At 39.7% G+C, this 22,842-nt stretch overlaps 1 protein-coding gene across 2 annotated transcripts in view; it reads left to right on the forward strand.

The window, feature by feature from the left end:
- Window positions 1-2,152: 2,152 nt before the first annotated feature.
- Window positions 2,153-22,842, forward strand: part of STX18 (syntaxin 18) — a 144,463-nt gene continuing 123,773 nt past the window's right edge. Inside the window, exon 1 of one of the 2 annotated variants that reach the window (XM_072620211.1) lies at window positions 2,153-2,456. In XM_072620211.1, the coding sequence (XP_072476312.1) occupies window positions 2,283-2,456 (174 nt within the window). In that variant the 5' untranslated portion in view covers window positions 2,153-2,282. The remainder of the gene's footprint in view (window positions 2,457-22,842) is intronic. The other variant, XM_072620210.1, reaches the window with a different exon arrangement.

Here is a 22,842-nt window from a genome sequence, read left to right on the forward strand (position 1 = left end):
AGAGTTGGAGATGGAGAGGAGGAAGCTTGAAGAAGGTGGAGTGAGAAAAGAGAAGTTTTTTTGTCTTCATTTTAGGCTAGGGAGTTGGCATGGAACATTTGGAAGACTGGAGATACTCACTCTGGTTTGAGAAACAGGTTGGGTGACGGCAGAGGCAAATGGTGCAGTGGTTAAAGTACCTGACGTAGAGTCAGGAAGACTCTTCTTGAGTTCAACTCTGGCCTCAGACTTGCCAACTGTGTGACCCTGGGCAAGTCACTTACCATTGTTTGCCTCAGGTTCCTCATCTGTAAAATGAGATAGAGAAGGAAATAGCAAACCTCTCCAGTATCTCTGTGAAGGAAACTCCAAATAGGGTCTCAGAGAGTCAGTCACAACAGAACCACAGAGGCATAAATGCATAGTTGCCGTTGTTTTTCACGTTTTTCCTATTTCTAAGCAGTTAAGTTCTTGACATGTACACTCATTCCTCTATTAGATTTGCTTTAGAAAGTCACGAAACACACCACCCCTGGATGTTTCAGCGATACCTCACTCTTGAGCCAAACCTCAAACTAGAAAAAAGTCACCAATTTTCTGAATTCCTAAGCAAAGTGAACCCAAGTTCCTAAAAACAAAATAAAATAAACTTTGCACAGCACAGGTACTCAGTTAAGTTATTGTTGAATGAGCATCTAATTAACATACCAAAGTCTTGCTTTTTTTTACATTTCTTTATTTCTTTTCAGAATAACACTAAGTGAATTGGTCAGAATTCAACAATGCATCTACTAATGTTCCAAATTCCGTGGAACCAGACCTCCCCAGATGAACTTCAGTGATTCATTGTAGTGTAGAAGAGACTCTGGAGCCTCAAAGGCTATTTCCGGGGGACTGCAAATTCCTGTAACTTCTGTGAAGCAGACAACGCAGCTAGGTGGGGCCGTGGAAAGATGCTGACCTGGAGTCAGGAAGACTTGAGATCCCGTTCTGTTTCAGTCATTTAGGAGATCCTGGGCAAGACATTTAACCTCTCAGCCTGTTTCCTCATCCGTCAAATGGACATAATAGCACCTGCCTTACAGTATTGTTGTGGGTGCTTCGCAAGCCTTAGAGTGCTCTATAAACGCTGGTTATTATAAGTTAGTAGTTTCCTGGAGGGTCAATCTAGCTAAATATGGAAGCCTGGCTATTAGTTGATGGATTCTTAGGTCACTGAAACTGCATAAAAAAAATTAAATGGCCCTCAGCCTTTTTTTGTTTTTGTTTTTTTGCAATGACAGGGGATGGGATGGGAGTGGAGAAAAAGGCACCAAAAGGGGCAGATGCTCAGAACCACATTTAGGATTTTGGTTATTGTTATACATTCCACCACGTCACTATTTCTCAGGTCCTCACGATGAGTCGGGGAGCCACAAATCGTAACTTGATCAGAAAAAGAAAGCTTAAACTAGGCGTGAAGGCGACTCCAGCTCACCCCTTCAGAATGTAAGGTTCTTGAAGGCAGGACCCTTGGCAGGTGGCTGATCACGGACGTGAATAAACCATCTCCTGCAGGACTTCAGGCAGCTTCCACAACCTCTGTGGATTTAGAACACAGGTCTGGACCAGCGGACCAGTCAGCCTGGGCCTCAGTTTCCCCATCTGTAAAATAAAAAGGGGGGGTTGGGCCAGATCAGGGCTCTTAACCTGGGGTTCAAAAACCCGTAAAATTTCAGAGGGATATACGACCAGCAATGGGGGGGAAGGTGACGTTTTTATTTTCACTAAAGTCTCCCTGAAATTTAGCATTTGCTTTAATTATTTAAAAACGTGAAGGGGGTGGGTCCAAGCATTTATTAAGCGCCTTCCATGCCTGCCCTCAGGCGGCTTCCCGTTTAATCTGGCGCCCGGGGCCCTGAGCCTAGTCCGACCCCCTGGACCCGAACCTCGCCTGGTCACGCACCCTCTCCGGGCCTCAGTTTGCCGGCCTCTACGCCCCGCGGCTCCCTCCCACCCCCTCTACACTCCCGGGATTCCCAGGCCAGCGGATGCCCGGAGCGCAGACACCCGTGAGATGGTGGGGGGGGTGGGGGGAGAGGAGGGGCGTGGCGTGGCGTGGCGTGCGCGCTCCCGAGAAAAGGGGCGGGGAGAGCGCCTCCCGGGAGCGCGCAGGTAGCCCGCTACTTCCGGCGGCTGGGACGGGCGCGGAACCTCGGTTGCCTGACAGCGGTTGCCGGGGGGAGGGTCGGAGGGACGGAGCCCCCTCTGTCTCCGTAGTGGGCGGGGCCGGGCGGACACGGTGGCTGCGAAGTCGGGGCGCCATGGCGGTGGACATCACCCTGCTGTTCCGGGCCAGCGTGAAGACCGTGAAGACCCGGAACAAGGCCCTGGGGGTAGCCGTCGGAGGCGGCGGCGGCTCGGACGGCGCCCGGGAGGAGCTGTTTCGCCGGAGCCCCCGCCCCAAAGGGGACTTTTCCAGCCGGGCCCGGGAAGTGGTGAGTGAGTTGCCAGGGCAACGGAGGAGGGGGAGGGGGCCCGGCCGTGGAAGGTAGCCGCGTGGAGTAGCGGGGCTCCTGGGCTTCCCTCTGGTCTCCTCCCGCTGTCAGTCGGTGAAACCTCGCGAGACTCAGTGTACCCCGTCTGTGGAAGGACGCGGCGGCACCCGGTGGTCCCCGAGGTCCCTCCCGAAGGCTGGCACTTAGCTTTTTACGTGTTCGTGGATGGCTTGAGACCTTTGTGGGCCTCAGGTGTCTGGTCTGTAAGAGGAGGGTGGCACCGTATTGGCACAGCCATAAGGTGCCGTAGAAATGTTAGTTGTTAGTAACCGCAACTCCTCAGCCTTTATATCCTGCTTCAAGATTTGCAAAGCATTTTACGTGTGTTTCCTTTTATCTCACAACCACCCTGGGAGGTGGGTGCTGTACGTTATCCCCATTTCACAGATGGGGAAAGTGAGGCACAGAGAGGCCAAGTGGCTTCCTCACAGTGTCACCTAGATACTGCAGGGAATGATCCCCAAACCCCTTCCGGTCCTGACATCATATGAATCAGCGTAAGGTGGTGGGAGATGAGTGGGGTCCCTGCCCCAGGCAGACATAGGATGGGCCTCTTCAAGTGTACCAGTGATTGTCCTGTGAAAGAGATTAGACTTGGCCTAGAGGTCAGAACTTAGGTGGATGAGTACAGGTTGATGAGGGACAGGCTTTGGATATAGTTCTTTAAAATATTGTCTCTGACACATGCCATCCCAGTGACCTTGGTAAGTAACTTTGCTTACGTGGGCTTCAGTTTCTTTAATGAGAAGCCTTGGCTGGATGGCTTCTGAGGACCCCCTCCTCCCCCCAGCACTAGTGGAATTTATAGTACTGTGATCCTAATGAAAGGTGAAATGGGCTTCCTCTTCACTGGAGGTCTTAAAACCGAGGCTTAGATGCTTACATTTGTGGATATTGGAAGGCTCATTCTCTCTGGAACAGGTTGAATCAGATAAATGTCCTCCAGTTTTTTTTATTGTGCATCCTTACTAAAATGTTTTTAAACAGGTATCTCCAATATGTATGTATTTACTTGTTTGTAAATTTATAAATGCCTGTTAGCTAGGTTTTATGAAGTGCCTACTATATACTAGGCACTGTTCTGAGCATTGGGGGTTCAAACACCCCCTGCTCTTGATTAACTCACACTCTAGTAGGAGTGAAAATATACAAACTATGTACAGATGAGATTTATCCAGGATGAATTAAGGGTAGTCTCAAAGGAAAGGATCTAAGATTAAGGAGGACTGGTAAAGGCTTTTCCTAAAGGTGGGACTTTAGCTTGAGGCTTGAAGTCTCAGGGAAGGTAATAGGCACAGATGAGGAAGAACATTTCTAGGTATGAGGGTCAATCAGTGAAAATATTAGGAGTTGAGAGATGGGATGTCACATGGAAGAAATATCAAGGAAGCCAATTTCATTGCATCACAGAGTACATGGAGTTTTTTATATTTAATTCTAGGGGTAACAGGGAACCATTGGAATTTATTGATTGGGGTGACATGGGCAGACCTGTGCTTTAGGAAGATCACTTTGACAGCTGAGGATGGAATGGAGTGGGGAGAAAATTGTGGCAGGGAGATCAAGCAACAGGCTGTTTGTAATAGTCTAGGCGATAAAGGCCTACACCAGGGTGTGGCAGTGTCAGAGAAGGGAATGTATGTGAGAGATGTTACAAAGATAAAAATTAAAGGCTTTTGTCCAGATTGCAGAGACAAAATGAGCGCACCTAGCATACGAAGGGAAATGATATACACACTCCCTCTGTATGTGTATGTGTATGTATGTATATAGTTTTGTTTATATATCTTGGATACCAAATCCTTATCAGAGAAATTTGATACAAAGCTTTTTTCTTGCTTACTTCCCTTTGTATCGCAAGTGCATTAACTTTTCTGTGTAAAAGATTTCTGTTGTGTTTGACATTTAAAGTCCATCATAACCTAGTCCTACCTTTCTAATCTTCTTAAATTTTACTCCCCAACACATACTCTTTAACCCAGTGACATGGCCTCTGCCTGTTCCATGAATGAGACACTCCATCTCTCAGCTCCAGGCATTCTCTCTGGCATTCCCTTGTACCTGGAACACTCCCTTCCACTGTTCAGACTGCTGACCTCCCTGACTTCCTTTAAGTCCTAAATAAAATTCTACTTTCTAGAGGAAGTCTTTTCTAAATCCTCTTAATTCTATACCTTTTCACTATGAATTATTTTCTATTTATCATGTACATAGCTTGTTATATATTTGTTTTCGTGTTGTTTCCCTCATCAGATTTTAAGCTCCTTGAGGACAGGGATTGTCTCTTGCTTCTTTTTGTATCCCTGTGCTTAGCATAGTGCCTGGTGCATAGCAGATGCTTAATAAATGTTGATTGATTGATTGATTGACATGTAAATCAAAGGAAGCTTGTAGTTTTACTTCACAGATTTGAAAAGATGACCAAAATATGGCAGTACTCAATGTTAGAGGGGTTGTGGAATAATAGGAACACTAATACATTGTTGGTGGAGCTGTGAGATGGTACAGCCATTTTGGAAAGTAGTTTGGAATTATGCGACTAAAGGGACTAAAATGTCTACATACTCTTTGGAACAGAGACCCCACTACTGAACTTATATCCCAATGAACCTAATAATAAGAAACAAGTCCCCACATACACCAAAATATTTATAGCAGCACTTTTTGTGATGGCAAAGAATTGGAAACAGAGTAGATGCCCTTTAGTTGGGCTGTGACTAAACAAACTTTGGTATACAAATGTAAATATTACTGTGCTATTAGAAATTATTTCTATGATGTATTCAGAGAAGCATGGAAAAATCTACAGAAACCGAAGCAGAGTGAAGTAAGCAGAGCCAAGAAAACAATATACACAGTAATTATTATAATGTAAATGGAAAGAATAATATCAACAGTAGATGTAACAATTATAAAGATAAAGTATGACCCAAATGAGATATAAGAAGACAGCTCCCACCCTTTGGTGCAGGGCCCACAGATGTTAGATATTGTACATGTTTTTGGACAAAATTATCAGTTACACTGGTATTTTTTCCTCTTTGAAAAAATATTTGTTTTATGGGATTGACTGTCTCAGAGGGGGAGAGGGAAGAATACTAGGGATAGCTGTGATGATGTGAGAAACAGAAGACATCAATAAAAACTTATTTTTGAAAAGATGTCTGTGGAATGTCCCATTTGAGATGTCCATTAGGCAGTTGGATGCAAGATCAAAGCTCAGCATAAACTAGATAAATAGATTGGATAATCATCAGTATAGAGATAATAATTGAACCAATGGGAACTGATAGTATCACCAAGTGAAATAGTGTATCTCTAGAGAGAAGTTACAGTTGTCTGAGTGAGAGGTGATGAAGGGCTCAACTAGGGTGGTTGTCGCAAGAGTAGAGAGGAGATTGAGGCCAGAGATGCAGAGACAGATTTGATAATCTCTGGCAACTGATTGGATAAGTGAAGTGATATAAAGCGAGAAGGTGACATTGAGGCTGTGAACCTGGGTGACTCCATATGAATAAGGAAGTTGGTAGAGGAGCTAATTTGAGAGGAAAAATGACGTAATGACACCTGCACCTGTCCGTGCTTGGTAATTCCGTGCAACTAATTCTACTTTACCCAGAACTGAAAAGAAGAAGGCAAGGTTCCTACTGTGTTGCTTACTAGGTGGGCAAAGGTATGCCTTCCATAAGGTGATATGGGAGGAGTAGGATAGTTATATTGGAGAGATAGATTTTGCCAATGGTACCTGCACAGCTTCTACTGGGGTGCCCATTTACCAGAGTAAAACTCTGAGACCAAACCCTGGCTTAGAAGGGGATGAAGTTTAGAGAGGCTGCACAGGTATTAGAGGGGTAAAGTAGGGAGAATTGCCTTATTGTGAGGGCAAAGGCTGTCTTTTACCTTTACTTGTATCCCAGGCCCTTAATGCAGTACTGAAACATAGTAGCACTTAATATTTATTTACTGACTGACTTTTTTCTATTTCTACAGCATTTCTCACAGGTTCAGAGACCTGTTCAAAGAGAGGTTCACAAAACAGAGTTCCTTTGGTCTTTGTTTGAAATCTGTCATGTCTAAAGCCATTCATCACTTGTCTGAATTCCTCGTTGGTCATATCTCCAAACTTCAGAACAGATTCCTAAACCTATAGACTGGAGAAAGAAAGGCTATGTAACTCCTGTTAAGAATCAGGTATTAAGAAAAGGGTGAACCCACCTCCAATGAGGAGGAAATTAAAACAATAATTAGAAATTACTTTTCCCAGTTTTATGCCCATAAATTTGATCATCTGTTCCTAAAACTTTGAGTTCCAACTTCTCTTCATCCCTCCCTCTCCACCCATTCCCTTTGGAAGGCAAGCAATTCAATATAGGCCATATCTGTGTAGTTTTGCAAATGACTTACATAATAGTCGTGTTATGTAAGACTAACTAAATTTCCCTCCATCCTATCCTGCGCCCCATTGCTTCTATTCTCTCTTTTGATCCTGTCCCTCCCCAAGAGTATTGACTTCAAATTGCTCCCTCCTCCCACTGCCTTCCCTTCCATCATCCCCCCCACCCTGCTTATCCCCTTCTCCCCCACTTTCCTGTATTGTAAGACAGGTTTTCATATCAAAATGAGTGTGCATTTTATTCCTTCCTTTAGTGGAATGTGATAAGAGTAAACTTCATGTTTTTCTCTCATCTCCCCTCTTTTTCCCTCCACTAAAATGTCTTTTGCCTGTCTCTTTTCTGAGAGATAATAATAATTCCATTTATCCCTTTCTCCTTTTCTCCTCCCAATATATTTCTCTTTTACTGCTTAATTTCATTTTGTTTTTAAGATATGATCCCATCTTATTCCGTTCACTCTCTGCTCTCTGTCTCTGTGTGTGTGCATGCATGCATGTGTGTGTGTGTGTGTGTGTGTGTGTGTGTGTGTGTGTGTAATCCCACCCACTACCCAGATACTGAAAAGTTTCAAGAGTTACAAATATTGTCTTTCCATGTAGGAATGTAAACAGTTCAACTTTAGTAAGTCCCTTATGACTTCTCTTTGCTGTTTACCTTTTCATGCTTCTCTTCATTCTTGTGTTTGAAAGTCAAATTTTCTTTTCAGTTCTGGTCTTTTCATCATGAATGCTTGAAAGTCCTCTATTTCATTGAAAGACCATTTTTTTCCCCTGAAGTATTATACTCAGTTTTGCTGTGTAGGTGATTCTTGGTTGTAGTCCTAGTTCCTTTGACTTCTGGAATATCCTGTTCCATGCCCTACGATCCCTTAATGGAGAAGCTGCTAGATCTTGTGTTATCCTGATTGTATTTCCACAATACTGAAATTGTTTCTTTCTAGCTGCTTGCAATATTTTCTCCTTGACCAGGGAACCCTGGAATTTGGCCATAATGTTCCTAGGAGTTTCTCTTTTTGGATCTCTTTCAGGCAGTGATCGGTGGATTTCTTGAATACTTATTTTGCCCTCTGGTTCTAGAATATCAGGACAGTTTTCCTTGATAATTTCATGAAAGGTGATATCTAGGCTTTTTTTTTGATCATGGCTTTCAGGCAGTCCCATAATTTTTAAATTGTCTCTCCTAGATCTGTTTTCCAGGTCAGTTGTTTTTCCAATGAGATATTTTACATTATCTTCCATTTTTTCATTCTTTTGGTTTTGTTTTGTGATTTCTTGGTTTCTCATAAAGTCATTAGCCTCCATCTGTTCCATTCTAATTTTGAAAGAACTATTTTCTTCAGTGAGCTTTTGAACCTCCTTTTCCATTTGGCTAATTCTACTTTTGAAAGCATTCTTCTCCTCATTGGCTTTTTGAACCTCTTTTGCCAATTGAGTTAGCCTATTTTTCAAGGTGTTATTTTCTTCAGCATGTTTTTGGGTCTCCTTTAGCAAGGTGTTGTCCTGCTTTTCATGCTTTTCTTGTATCTCTCTCATTACTCTTCCCAGTTTTTCCTCCACCTCTCTAACTTGATTTTCAAAATCCTTTTTGAGCTCTTCCATGGCCTGAGCCCATTGAATATTTATTCTGGATGTTTGGGATACAGAAGCCTTGACTTTTATGTCTTTCCCTGATGGTAAGCATTGTTCTTCCTCATCAGAAAGGATGGGAGGAGATATCTGTTCACGAAGAAAGTAACCTTCTATGGTCTTATTTTTTTTCCCTTTTCTGGGCATTTTCTCAGCCAGTGACTTGACTTCTGAGTGTCCTCTCCACCCCCACCTCGCCTCCAGATCCACCTAGCCAGTGCTTGGGGTCTGAGATTCAAATGCTGCTTCCCAACCTCAGGGGTTTGGGCGGGGGCAGGGCTGCTGTTCAATGTGAGATTAAGTTCAGGTGCTCAGGTGGGGGCAGGGCTGCCTCACGGGGCTCAGTTCCCTCAGGGGGTTTATAAGGAGACCTTCAACAATGGATCCAAGCTCCTGCCTGCTTTGGGACCCCTTGTCCGCTGCTGCCTCTGCTGTTGCCTCCGGTGCTGCCTCCCGAGGAGACCTGAGTTATGGGGACACCCCACTCCCCTCTTGGCAAGCCAAAAAGACTCTCTCACTGACCTTTGTGCCTGTGGGTAGAGGGACCTGCGCTGCTGCTAGAGATTCTGTCCCTGAAGCCTGCTGGGATCTGCTCCTCTTGGTGCCGTGAGGCCAAGGAGGGCTGGGCTCTGCTCTGGTCTGGGGCGTGACTGACCTTACGTGTCAGTTTTTCAGGGCTCTCTGGAACAGAAATCTCCTCCACTCCGTTGTTCTGTGGCTTCTGCTGCTCCCGAATTTGTTGGGAGTTCTTCTTTACAGGTATTTTATGGGCTGTGGGTTTGGAGCTAGTATATGTGTATCTTTCTACTCCGCCATCTTGGCTCCTCCCCCCATAAATTTGATAATCTAAGTGAGATGGATGAATATTTAAAAAAATATAAATTGCCCAGATTAACAGAAGAGGATGTTGAATACTTAAATAACCCCATCTCAGAAAAAGAAATGAACAAGCCATCAATGAATTCCCTAGGAAAAAATCTCCAGGGTCAGATGGATTTACAAGTGAATTCTATCAAACGTTTAAAGAACAGTTAATTCCAATACTACATAGATTATTTGGGAAAATTGGTGAAGAAGGAGTCCTATCAAATTATTTTTATGATACAAATATGGTTCTGATAGCTAAACCAGGAAGAGCCAAAACAGAGAAAGAAAACCATAGACCAATTTCTCTAATGAATATAGATGCAAAAATTTTAAATAAGATATTAGCAAAAAGAATACAGAAATTCATCACAAAAATAATATATTATGATGAGGTATGATTTATATCAGGAATTCAGGGTTGGTTCAATATTAGGAAAACTATCAGCATTATTGATCATATCATCAGCAAAACTAACAGAAACCATATGATTATCTCAGTAGATGCAGAAAAAGCTTTTGACAAAATACAACACCCATTCTTATTGAAAACACTAGAGAGCATAGGAATAAATGGAGCCTTCCATAAAATAATAAGCAGTATGATGGGTGTATGTCACTCAAAATGAGAATGTGATAAGACCTCAGCCTGAAAGGGCCAGGGTCCCACCTTGCATCCTGGACCATCTCCAGTTGTCTTAATGAATATCAGGCCACAGATGGCTCAGAAGAAGAAAGTGAGGTTGATGACCTTGCATAGCCCTCCCTCATTCAAATCAAAGTCAAGTGCAAGTCATGTCATCATCTTGATGTTATGGTCCTCTTCGAGAAAGAAGGACAAAACATAACAGCAATAACAACAGTGTATCTCACATATAAACCTTCTTTAATAGTAGAACCCTAATTCTGACCCTCATCAATTCTCCTCTAGATCAGTAATATCATACTCTAGTAGAAACAGATCCCTGCATGCAGCATGTTTACTTAGAAAACTACCAATTAAAATTATTTGTGTTGTATTGTATTTTTATTTATTTTGTTAAAAGGACAAACAGCAACATTTTAATCTGGTTAGGGCTGTATCTAGCAGGACTGAATTTGAAGTCTTTGCCCTACACTATTGCAGTAGCCTACTATTTGATTTTTCCCAAGCCAATCCATTTTGTATGGAACTGTGAAAGTGATTTTCCTAAAGCATAGCTGGTCATATTACTCAGCTTCTCAATAAACTTTTTGTTCCCTTTGCCTTTAAGTCTCATTACAACCTGACCCTTCCCACCTTTCGTACTCTACAATTCAGACCTCCTTGCTGTTCCGCACACATACCACTTTCTCCTGTCTCTGTGCTTTACAGGGGTGGGGAACCTGTGACCTCAAAACCCTGCATGGCCCTCTAGGCCCTCAAGTGTGGCCCTATGACTGAATCCAAACTTCACAGAATAATAAAAGGATTTGTTCTGTAAAACTTGGACTCAGTCAAAAAGCTGAAGCCAAGTACCTAGAAGGCCACATGTGGCCTGAAGGCCACAGGTCCCCCCCCCCCAGAATGTAGGTTATAAACTCTTTGAAGTCAGAGAATGGTTTTGCTTTATTTCTCCTTTAATTTCCACTGTCTTCATTTGTGTTTATTTTGGAATTGACTACTCAGTTTTTCATTTTTAAAAATGCATATTTAGTTTATTAATCTCCTCCTTTTCTATTTTGTTAATGTATATTTGTTAGGGATATAATTTTCTCTTGAAGACTGTTTTTGCTGTATCCCAGGAATTTTGGTGTTTTATTTTATTATTATTGTCTTAATTATAATTGTTGTTTCTATGATTTGTTCTCTGAACCATCCACTTATGAGTTCTTTGTTGTTTCTGTTTGTTTCTATATCTTTTGTTTGTACTTCCCGAACTGATGACTGTATTTATTACATTGCTTTCTATAAAAGATATGCTTACTATTTCTGACTTTTTATATTTGCAATATCTCTGTGCCTTGATATATAGTCATTTTTTGAAAAAGTTTCATGTGATGCTGAGTATTCTAATTTATGCAGCAATTTGTTCAGTCTGTATTTTCCCTTTTGTTCTTCTTTCTGTTAGATTTGTCCAATTCTGAGAGAGGGATATTAGAGTTTCTTGTTATTATTGTGTTACTATCTGTATCTATTTCAATTCAGTTAAATTTTTCTTTAGGAATTTAAATGATAGGGCATTTGTAGTACATAAATTTAATATTGTTATTGGTTTGTTTTCTGCTCTCTTGAGCACAGTGTGATTTCCTTGTATGTCTCTGTTTAAAATATGAATTTTTTTTTTCTTTCTCCTGATTGCAACTCCTGCTATTTTGGATTCACCTGATACATAGTAAATTTTGTGTAGCCCCTCATTTTTATTCTGTGTCTCTGCTTTTTATATGTGTTTCTTATAAGCAATAGATTTCAGAGTTTTTTTTAATACATTCTGTTGCATTCTTTTATTGGATTGTTTAATCCATTCATATTTAAAGTTATGAGCTAAGTTCACATTTTACTACATTTGTGTTTCTAGTATTTTTTTTCTGAATGACAAGGTTTTTTTTTCCCCTTCCCCTTTTAAAACAATTTTGTTCCTATGATTATTTTTACGTAATGTATTTTAAGACAGACTCGCCACAGGCATTCTTCCTCCCTGACTCAGCCCCCAAAGTCTCTTGCCCCCGAGGTTTGTCTCCCCTTTTCTTATTTCTGAAATTTTTTTACTCATTGGTTTTTCTTTCTTCTTTTACATAGTTACATAAATTTTCGCTTTTTTTTAATTTTCTTTTTTTCCCTTCTCAATTAAGCAGCTAGTTCAAAATCACTTCTTTCCTTCAACTTCTTTTTCTGTTAGTTTTTTTTACCCTTTTGTAGAAAACATTTTTTACCTCGTTCCATTCTTTACTGTAATTCTGTTCCTCTTCTGTCCATTCGTTGATCGATCATCTTTATACTTATTTTTTTAATCTACTTGCGTGTTTCTCATGGAATTAAATTTGCTGAAGTAGCAGTTTTGATTTCTCTTTTCTAAAAATTTCTAATTTTATTGTACTTTAGTCCAGTAACATCAATTGCTACTGTCCTGTATCCCCACTCTTCTGTCTTTAAAATTTTTATGAAGCATCTATATGTAAATTGAGGGTATCCTCAATGTGAGGTTTACAGAACAAGTAGGCTTATGGAGGTGATATTAACAGTGGACCCCCTCATAGGATCATAGGTTTAGATCTTGAAAAGATCTCAGAACCATTGAGAACCATTAACTTCCTGAGGCCCAGAAAAATTCAGTGATTTGCCTGAGGTCACAAAAATCACCATTTACAGAAGTGACATTTGAACCCAAACCCTCTCATTCTAAACCTAGTGCTCTATGACAGTTTCACAATTGACTGAAACATGTTTACAGTGAAAGATCTTATAGTGTTGGGGTTGGGGTTTTTTTTTTGTAATTATGAAAAAGCATTTTGTTTGGTAGAGGAAGCTGCCACTTTTATAGACTGTGTGGTTTTTTTTTCAATAGTCTCCCATCCATACATTGAAATCATTCAAGATTTTTTAAAAGGTATAACAGTAGAAATAACCCTGTTAACAATCTTCTGATAATAAACTTTATTTAGGTGAAGTATAAAAGGAGTTTCACCACTGTGAACTTGTCCAGCTTAGTGTCCATGTTGAAGAGGGGTTTTGTGTTTGGTGAGGCCGTTCAAATTCTCCTGTTTTAAAGTGGCATTTTATTTCTGTGACATAGAGGGCAGGAGGGAGTGAGAAAGTGTCTTCTGTGGAGTGGGGATAGACTGTGCAAAAAGAGACATAGAGATAAGAAATAGAATGTCATTTGGAGAGAACAGCGAGTAATGAAGTTTGGGTGAATGTACTGTATGAAGGAGAATAGTATATATGAAATATGGAGTCAGGTTGGGAAGGGCTTTAAAAGCCAAACACGTATTTATAGTTTATCCTGGAGACAAAAGGCAGCGTCAGGAGTTTGTTGAGCAGGGGAGTGATGAAGTCAGACATGCTACAGTGATTTTGGGGGTGTTCTCCTGCCTCTGCATGTCCTGGGCAGTGTGGGCTGAGCAAGTGTCCTGTGGAATTGTTAATGTAAATCAGCTATCTAAATCAGCTATGTGGTCTTAGCACCTCTGTCTCCTTTTCTCTTGTTCTGCTCCAACACTGCAAAAAACAGAAGGGGCAGTTCTAGACTGAGGGTCATTTTATATTTTGATTTGTTTCATGGATTGCCATGGCCAAACAACTTATTCATTAGTTTATTGTCCCCCATCCCAGCCCCCACCAAAAAAAATGGTGCTAGGTTCTTTAGTACTAAGCTAGACTAACCCTCTAAAAGCATAGTCTGTTTCTGAGACTATATAAATTATTTCAAACTTTGGTATTATTCCTGAATTTTGCCTATTTGGGATATGTACTATACTTTACTTTTACATCCATCATATATATGCTGATTTGTCTCCAGTGTTCTGGTGAAGAAAATGCCATTTTGGGTAAAGGAAATGATGATAGAGAGATAAGCAGTAGTGATATTTCATGTTGTTACTAGGATTATAAGATTAATATTTAACAAATTTTTTTGTCATCAAAGAAGCCATGCTCACTCAGCATATTTTTCTTTTTTCTTAGGTTATAGCCTTGAATCTTTAAGATGATAAATTTAAATTTAGAGCCAGCCAACCTCTTGTATTTCAGTCTTTATTTTACAGATGTGAAATTTAATGTTGACCCAGGTAACATGGAAAAGTAAATTGCAAAGTTGGGATTTGAACAGAGATACTTTGTTATCAAATCTAGTCCTCTATCCATTGGATAATATAAACACCATTAGTTCTCCAGCTCCAAAACTTTTAAGCAAATTTCCATATATATATGTGTATATGTGTACATATGTACATACACACACATGCATATGTGCAACGTAATGTACCTTTAAACAATAATATAACCAATTAAGTTTATAAACATATTATTCTTTTTTCAAACTATAATTAAACATTTCGGATACTTTCCTTAAACTAGTTTTTGGATGTATATTTATTTCTCACATCACTGTACCTTCTCGATGACTGTCACCTCTCCGCCGTAACAGAGGAGCACAGTTAAGGAAGCACATGAACTGTATCTAACAAAGGGCATCAGGTTTTTAAGCACGATGCCACTACCTTTTTAGTACATTTTGTTTTGACCCACCAAAACATACCTGGCCATGTAATGCCTTCCTTAAAAACCAGTTCAGCAAAGCTATCTAATACGGTAATTGTAGCTGGAATAACACGTGCTTACTGCTCTTGTATTACAGTTTCTTTTTTGGGGGGAGGCAATCAAAGTTAAATGACTTGCCCAGGGTCACACAGCTAGTAAATGTCTGAGGCCAGATTTGAACTCAGGTCCTCCGGACCCTAGTGCTGTTGTTACTCCATCCACTGAGCCATCTAACTGCCCCATGCTATGTGTTAACTTAAAGGAAGTATATTTTAAACTGCAGTTATGTAGAACCAGTATTGACCAGTATCTTTGAACTGAATTGTGCTGTCTTCCATATTAAATGTATTTACATTATTATAGACATTGTAGCTATCATTCTTTTAGTTTTGTTTTCTTTTTTGTGCGTCACTTCATACAGGCCTTTCCATATTTCTCTGAATTCTTCAGATTCACCATTTCTTATGCTATGTGACTATTCTCTCACATTCAGAGACCACAATTTATTTTGCCATTTTAAAATCATGGGCACAAATGTTTGTTTCTTTACCTTTTTACTACTACAGGTAACATAACTATGAAAATGTTGGCATATATGAGATATTCATAGATAATCACAGAAAGGTCTGCAATGTATCAGCATATTCAAAGTAGCATTCTTAGCACTTACACCCCCCCCCCCCCCCCCAAAAAAAAATCCGTTCTTTAGGCATTTGATCTGGGTTTTATTGAACATTATGCTTGTTTGCTTCTAGGCCTGCTTATCCTAACTAGCCACTTCAACTGATTTACTTTTTGTTTTTCATTTTAACTAGTTCTAAATAGTTTTGTACTTTGCCTCTTTATATTAAGGGACATTTGAGATAGGGTAGTTCTGGGCTACCTTCATTTCTACCTTTTTTTCCCCATTAATTTCTTTGAAGTGCTTAGCTTTGTATTCTTTTTTCTTTTTTTAAAATTTATTTAGTTAAGTTTTCAACATTCATTTCCACAAAATTTTGAGTTCCAAATTTTCTCCCCATTTCTCCCTTCCCCCACCCCAAAATGCCGAGCATTCTAATTATGCCTATCTGTCCTCCCTTCTAACATCCTTCTCTTCCCTTATTCCCATCTTCTCTTTTGTCCTGTAGGGCAAGATAAATTTCTATACCCCATTACCAGTATTTCTTATTTCCTAGTTGTATGCAAGAACAATACTCAACAATTGTTCCTAAAACTTTGACATCCAACTTCTCTTCATCCCTCCCTCCCCACCCATTCCTTTTGGGAAGCAAGCAATTCAATATAGGCCATATCTCTGTAGTTTTGCAAATGACTTCCATAATAGTCATGTTGTGTAAGACTAACTAAATTTCCCTCCATCCTATCCTGCTCCCATTTCTTCTATTCTCTTTTGACCTTGTCCCTCTCCAAGAGTGTTGACTTGTAATTGCTCCCTCCTCCCATTGCCCTCTCTTCCATCATCTCTCCCACCTTGCTTATCCCCTTCTCCCCCACTTTCCTATATTGTAAGATAGGTTTTCATACCAAAATGAGTGTGCATTTTATTCCTTCCTTGAGTTGAATGTAATGAGAGTAAGCTTCATGTTTTTTCTCTCACTCCCCCCTTTTTCCCTCCACTGAAAAGTCTTTTACTTGCCTCTTTTATGAGAGATAATTTGCCCCATTCCATTTCTCCCTTTCTCCTCCCAATATATTCCTCTCTCACCTCTTAATTTCATTTTTTAAGATATGATCCTATCCTATTCAACTCACCCTGTGCTCTCTGTCTCTTTGTGTGTGTGCGTGTGTGTGTGTGTGTGTGTGCGTGTGTGTGTGTGTGCGTGTGTGTGTGCGTGTGTGTGTAACCCTAAACTACCCAGATACTGAAAAAAGTTTCAAGAGTTACAAATATTGTCTTTCAATGTAGGAATGAATTCTCTTTCCTGTTTACCTTTTCATGCTTCTCTTCATTCTTGTGTTTGAAAGTCAAATTTTCTTTTCAGCTCTGGTCTTTTCATCAAGAATGCTTAAAAGTCCTCTATTTCATTGAAAGATCATCTTTTCCCCTGAAGGATTATACTCAGTTTTGCTGAGTAGGTGGTTCTTGGTTTCAGTCCTAGTTCTTTTGACTTCTGGAACATCATATTCCAAGTCCTTCGATTCCTTAATGTAGAAGCTGCTACATCTTGTGTTATCCTGATTGTATTTCCACAATACTCAAATTGTTTCTTTCTAGCTGCTTGCAGTATTTTCTCCTTGACCTGAGAACTCTGGAATTTGGCTACAATGTTCCTGGGAGTTTCTTTTTTGGCATCTCTTTCAGGAGGTGATCTGTGGATTCTTTCAATATTTATTTTGCCTCCTGGTTCTAGAATGTCAGGGCAGTTTTCCTTGATAATTTCATGAAAGATGATGTCTAGGGTCTTTTTTTGATCATGGCTTTCAGGCAGTCCCATAATTTTTAAATTGTCTCTCCTGGATCTATTTTCCAGGTTAGTTGTTTTTCTAATGAGATATTTCACATTATCTTCCATTTTTTCATTCTTTTGCTTTTTTTTGTGATTTCTTGGTTTCTCATAAAGTCATTAGCCTCTATCTGTTCCATTCTGATTTTTAAAGAACTATTTTCTTCAGTGAGCTTTTGAACCTCCTTTTCCATTTGGCTAATTCTACTTTTGAAAGCATTCTTCTCCTCATTGACTTTTTGAACCTCTTTTGTCAATTGAGTTAGCATATTTTTAAAGGGGTTATTTTCTTCAGCATTTTTTTGTTTCCTTTAGCAAACTGTTGACTCACTTTTAATGATTTTCTTGCATCTGTCTCATTTCTCTTCCCAATTTTTCCTCCACCTCTCTAACTTGATTTTCAAAATCCTTTTTGAGCTCTTCCATGGCCTGAGACTATTGAATATTTATTTTGGATGTTTGGGATACAGAAGCCTTGACTTTTATGTCTTTCCCTGATGGTAAGCATTTTTCTCCCTCACCAGAAACGATGGGAGAAGATATCTGTTCCCCAAGAAAGTAACCTTCTATAGTCTTATTTTTTTTTCCCCCTTTTTTGGGCATTTTCCCAACCAGTTACTTGACTTTTGGGTCCTTTGTCAAGAGTAGGGTATACTCTGAGGATCTGTAAGATCTCAGTTCCTCCAAGGTGGTGCAATCAAGTGTGTATACTGTTCTGGGAGCAAGCAGAAATTTTTGTGCCCAGAATCTGAGTAATAGAGTTTTGTCTTCACAACCACCTCACCTCCAGTTCATCCAAGCCAGCACTGGGGGCTGAGATTCAGATAAGCTGCATGGGCAGGGCCACCATTCAGTGTGAGATAAAGATCAGCTGCTCAAATCCCCCAGGAGTATCAGGTGGGGGCAGGGCTTCTGCACAGGGCTGAGGTAAGAATCAGCTGCTCAGTGCCCCCAGGGGTTTTACAATCCAACTATGGATGCAGGCTGCTATGGGGGCAGCTGCCGCCCTCCCCATGTGACCTCTGGCTGGAGCTATGGGAAGGCCCTTCTCCCTTCTTGGCCAGCTGAAAAATACCCTCTCATTGACCTTTGGTGCCTGTGGGTTGAGGAATCTGCAAACCACTGCTACTGTGACTGGGGATTCTGCCCCCAGGCCTGCTCGTGTCCTCCCAAGCCAGCCCCACAGCCAAGGCTGGGCTAGAAGTTTCCTGTTGGCCTTTCAGGTCACCCTGGGCTGGAAATCTCCCCCACTCTGTTGTTCTGTGGCTTCTGCTGCTCTAGAATTTGTTGAGAGTCTTTCTTTACAGGTATTTTATGGGCTGTGGGAGAAGAGCTAGCAGTATATGCGTCTTTCTACTCCGCCATCTTGGCTATGCCCCCTTAGCTTTGTATTCTTTCACAAGGCTTTTATTATTGTTTTATCTAAATCCATAAACTATCTTTTTGATAGTTTAATCCATAATATAGCTATTCATTTAGGTCGTGCCATTTTGATTTTGATGTAGCCTTGATATGAATAATTAATATCTTTCTTGTTGATTAGGTGTGTTAACTCCAATTAATTTGTGTATTTTGTATTTTTAAAAATAGTGTTTCCCATCTTTTTCTCCAGGCTTCTTTTTTTTAAAGAAATGTGCATTAGAGGACTTGGAGGACTCAGCTTAGACTCTTAAGTCCAAGCTTATTCCACCGTGGATAACTTGATTTGAAAATGGAGAAAACTATTATATACATGGATAAAAGAAGTAAACAAAGTTAATACCCTTTCACCTTTAAGTAATAATATTTTTATTTTATTTCTAGACTTTGAGTCATATAACCATCATTTCAGTTTGCTTTTAGAGAAACTTTACCCAAATTTTCACACTCATGCAGCTATCCTAACCTCCTCCTTCACTGTGTGTCTTCAAAATCCCTTTTTGTTATAAAATTCTAAGATTAAAAAAATGTACAAAACAATATGCCCTCCTTACTCTGGTCAAAATACCTGTGAATTTCTGTGGATATTAATTAGAATCCACAGTAAATAAATGTAGATCTTAAATCTTGAAAGTATTAAGTTTAAGTTGGCTTGAAAGGAGGCCTTTTTCTCCCACAAAATAAAAATAAATAAAACTAATGAAAGTATGTGCTAAATGTCCCTAAATAACCTGGGCAAGGAAATCTTTCAGCATAAATGTAACTTAAAACTTATGGTAATTTTTTTTTTTGTTAACTTTCAGCTTCTCAGAGTAAAAAAAAAAAAATAAACTACTTTTACCTTTTTTTGCTTATTGACATCCTCCCATTTGCCTTTTTGGCCAGGCTACATCTTTCATAGAATGGAACTGTCAGCAATATTAGCTAACAGTATCAAATCTTCATTTTATAATACTATAGAGTTTTATGTCCTCTTTTATATTCAAAATATTGACATAACAACAGGATCACTAAGAAAAGGGCATTCTGTTTTGTTTTTTTTTTAAATATTGAACCTTATATATCTTTCAGATATGTTAGGTAATTTGACTTAAGCAGAACTGGCAATCTACATTAGTTTATCATGACTGAGAATTGATCAAGGAATAAAAATAATAAATTTCTAATTATAAATAAATTTAACTGTATCACTAACTTTGTGTGGTCTTGGACAAGAACCTTAACATCTTTGGGCCTTAACTTTCTTATCTGTAAAATAAAGGAATTTGGATTAAATGATCATAGCTCTAACTTTTTGGACTGAAGTACTCAAAAACATATGTCTAATACTTTTTTGAAATATTAATCAATTAATCATTCATAATTTATTGACTTTAAAATTTTATTTTGTTTCAAATGGGTTTCCATTTCTTCAGAACTACATATTCAGTGGCTTCTGTCCAGTGTCTGGTCCACATTTGCAGGCTTACCACCATTGTCAGGTCTCCAGGGCTTGTGCTTTTCTACCACCTGTGCCAAGGAGGATCCTGGAGAAGAGCTTGATTTTTTTTTTTTTTTTGAGTGTGGAAGGCATTTTGCCTTAGAGAACCCCCATTGGGATTTTATTATTTTTTTTTTTAAGAAGTTCTTGCATTATTACAAAATTCCCAGTCTACCAGAAAAAACTCTCGCACACGAAGAGCTTGATTTTTGAGGAGATCGTCTGTATACAAAAGAAAAAAAGTATTTAGCACTGTACTGGTTTGCTGGAAGCAAAACTTGCCACTATAGACACAGCCCTTGACACTCTCCACTTCTGACTTTGCCAAATGAGAGCACTTTGAAGTGTTAAATCTGGAGATGCCAATGACACTGATTAGCTTTCCTTATATAGATAAGTGGATCTTCTTGAGCTTAATGATGTCCGTGTCCAGTGAAGCTGCATTCTTTGAATTCATCACTTGAACATATATCCCAAGGTGTCTTTGAATGCAAAGGAGTCAACAGTCTGCCATTAGGTCTTCCAGGAATTATTAAAGCTGCTGTGTGTGTAATGTTAATAACTTGCGTTTATATTATTTTTTAAGCTTTGCAAGGAGCTTTACATTAACTCATTTGATTCTTACAATAATCCTGTGAGGTTTGTGCTATTATTATTTTTGTCTTACAGTTAAGGAAACTGAGGCAGATAACGTTTGGGTAGGGATAAGAGGAAAATGTGCACAAAGAGGGAAACCTAGAAGTACTCTAGAGTGGGGGTGGGGAACCTGCAGCCACCTATGCCCTAGAGGCCACAGGTTCCCCACTCCTGCGCTAGAATCCCACATATTTCCATAAAGCTTTATAGTAGGAAATTAGGGAAGGATTAAAAAGGGGCAGGTAAAGGACAGAGATGATAATTAGGAAGGGATTTTGGCTTAAACATTTTTGATTAACTTGATCGCATGAAAGTTGTCCTAAACTAGATAACTTTGAATCTGTTTACTGCATATCAGAACTGACCATATTCTCTGAACCCTCTTCAGACCCCCACAGGCTGAAGTGGGCTTTTAACATGACCAGCAACTTACTGAAGCCAGTAGCTATGTTAATGTGTGTGCTAAGCGAGTAGTTTTCTTTTGGTAGGGAGGTGAGGTTACCATTACTTGTATTGGAATCTGTTTCCTTACCATCAGAGACTCATCATCTTCTATTTTTCCTTTATAGAAGACTATATTGAAAATGGTTCTGTGTATGTATGTGTGTGATATATGAGGTGTTGTGGTTCTTCCAACTGCCATTTCATCTATTTGGACTGACTCCTATTATTCCCTGGAGATGTGAATCCGCTAGCTCTATATTAGATTATTTTAATACCTACAGCAAATGTCTGACCATTAGAGCCTTTCACCATCCTCTCAGCATCTCCTTAGTACACGAAGAGTTGGAAGACCACCTCAGAATTGAGCCTCTTACCCTTTTTTTCTTGATCAGCCCATCTGACCCCCCGGCAGTGTTGGACTCTTGAAGAACAGAGAGACTGACATTGAAAATCAAGAATAATAACAAATAAGAAATAAAATGTTTTTCTCAGTATTCCTTTTCAGGCCTTTTGGAAATTCTGCCACCTTTTTATTTCTGTTCTGTTTCCTTCTTTATCTGGTTGTAGTAGGGGTATATAAAACTCTGGTTCTTTTGATTTTACTTTTTGCAGAACCTTATATAGGTCATTCAGTATTTCTACAAATAGTTTGTAGTTGTTTTTCACATGTACTAACATTTTCTAAACATCAAAGGACACAAAAAGCATTTTCTAGCTTGCTCTCCCCATACCATGCCCCTTATCCCTCTAGTCTCCAGTTTTAGTAAGGGAATGATAAGCCACCACCAGAAGGACTTGTAAATTTTTCTGATTATGTCATGTCTGAGAGTCGTGTTGGATCTCCTTCTTTCCCTTCTTTTCTTTGGATTCAGGGTAGAAGAGGGGTAGGTAGGTATGAATTGTGGAGATTGGTGGAATTGCCTGGTTATTTTCACAGCACAGTCACTTACTACAAATTCTTAGCCAGTAACAATATGTTCCCAACTGCCATACTATGACTATACATCTGTTGAGTTAAAGGGCATTTTATTTATTGGGACTTTTTGTCCTACTAAAACTTTTTTCTACCTTTTTTTCTACTAAAACAAGGATTTTTTATTCCAATTAAGAATAAAAGTTGATACTTCACATGCAAACAAACAAACAAAAAAAACCACCCCAGCCAAAAATGATAAGATCTGTGTTTTCATCACTTCCTCTCCATAACAGGAGTGCCTTGAGGCAGGGACTGGCTGTGTGGATTATAAGATTCTCCTGTTTAGTGAAATAGATTTTGGATATGGATTCCCCAAGTGGCAGAGTTCTTCTTGGGATGAAAGTCCATGGCTTTGTACTTTTTTGAGGCTATGTAGACAATGAAATCTGTGACATGATTGCTATAATCATATTTATGCCAGGAAATCAACTGGATAAATTGATCATTAAGGGCAACAGTACCAACATTATCATCACAGGGAAGTGTGGATGTCATTGTCAAAGTCAGAGGATGTTCTTTGGTTCTCTGTGTAACCCCAAGATGCCCTTCAAGGGCCCCTTTGTTACTTGCTTCACAACTTTGTTTATATTGTCATGTTTGGCAGATTTTTCCAGGCATCAGGTCAGATACACAGTAGATAGAGGGGGATTAGGAACAAAGAAGACCCTAATCAACTCAGAGATGACCTTGCCCACAGCTTTAAGCTTTAGCAGCACCAGTGGAATCAAGGACATTGTGGACAGTGCCACGCTTGTCATGTCATGGACTGTGATCCTGAATTGTCAGGGACGACCATATCCTGGGGGTGGGGGAAAGCAGATGG

This window comes from Notamacropus eugenii, chromosome 6 (genome assembly GCF_028372415.1).
Source record: "Notamacropus eugenii isolate mMacEug1 chromosome 6, mMacEug1.pri_v2, whole genome shotgun sequence".
Taxonomy (NCBI): domain Eukaryota; kingdom Metazoa; phylum Chordata; class Mammalia; order Diprotodontia; family Macropodidae; genus Notamacropus; species Notamacropus eugenii.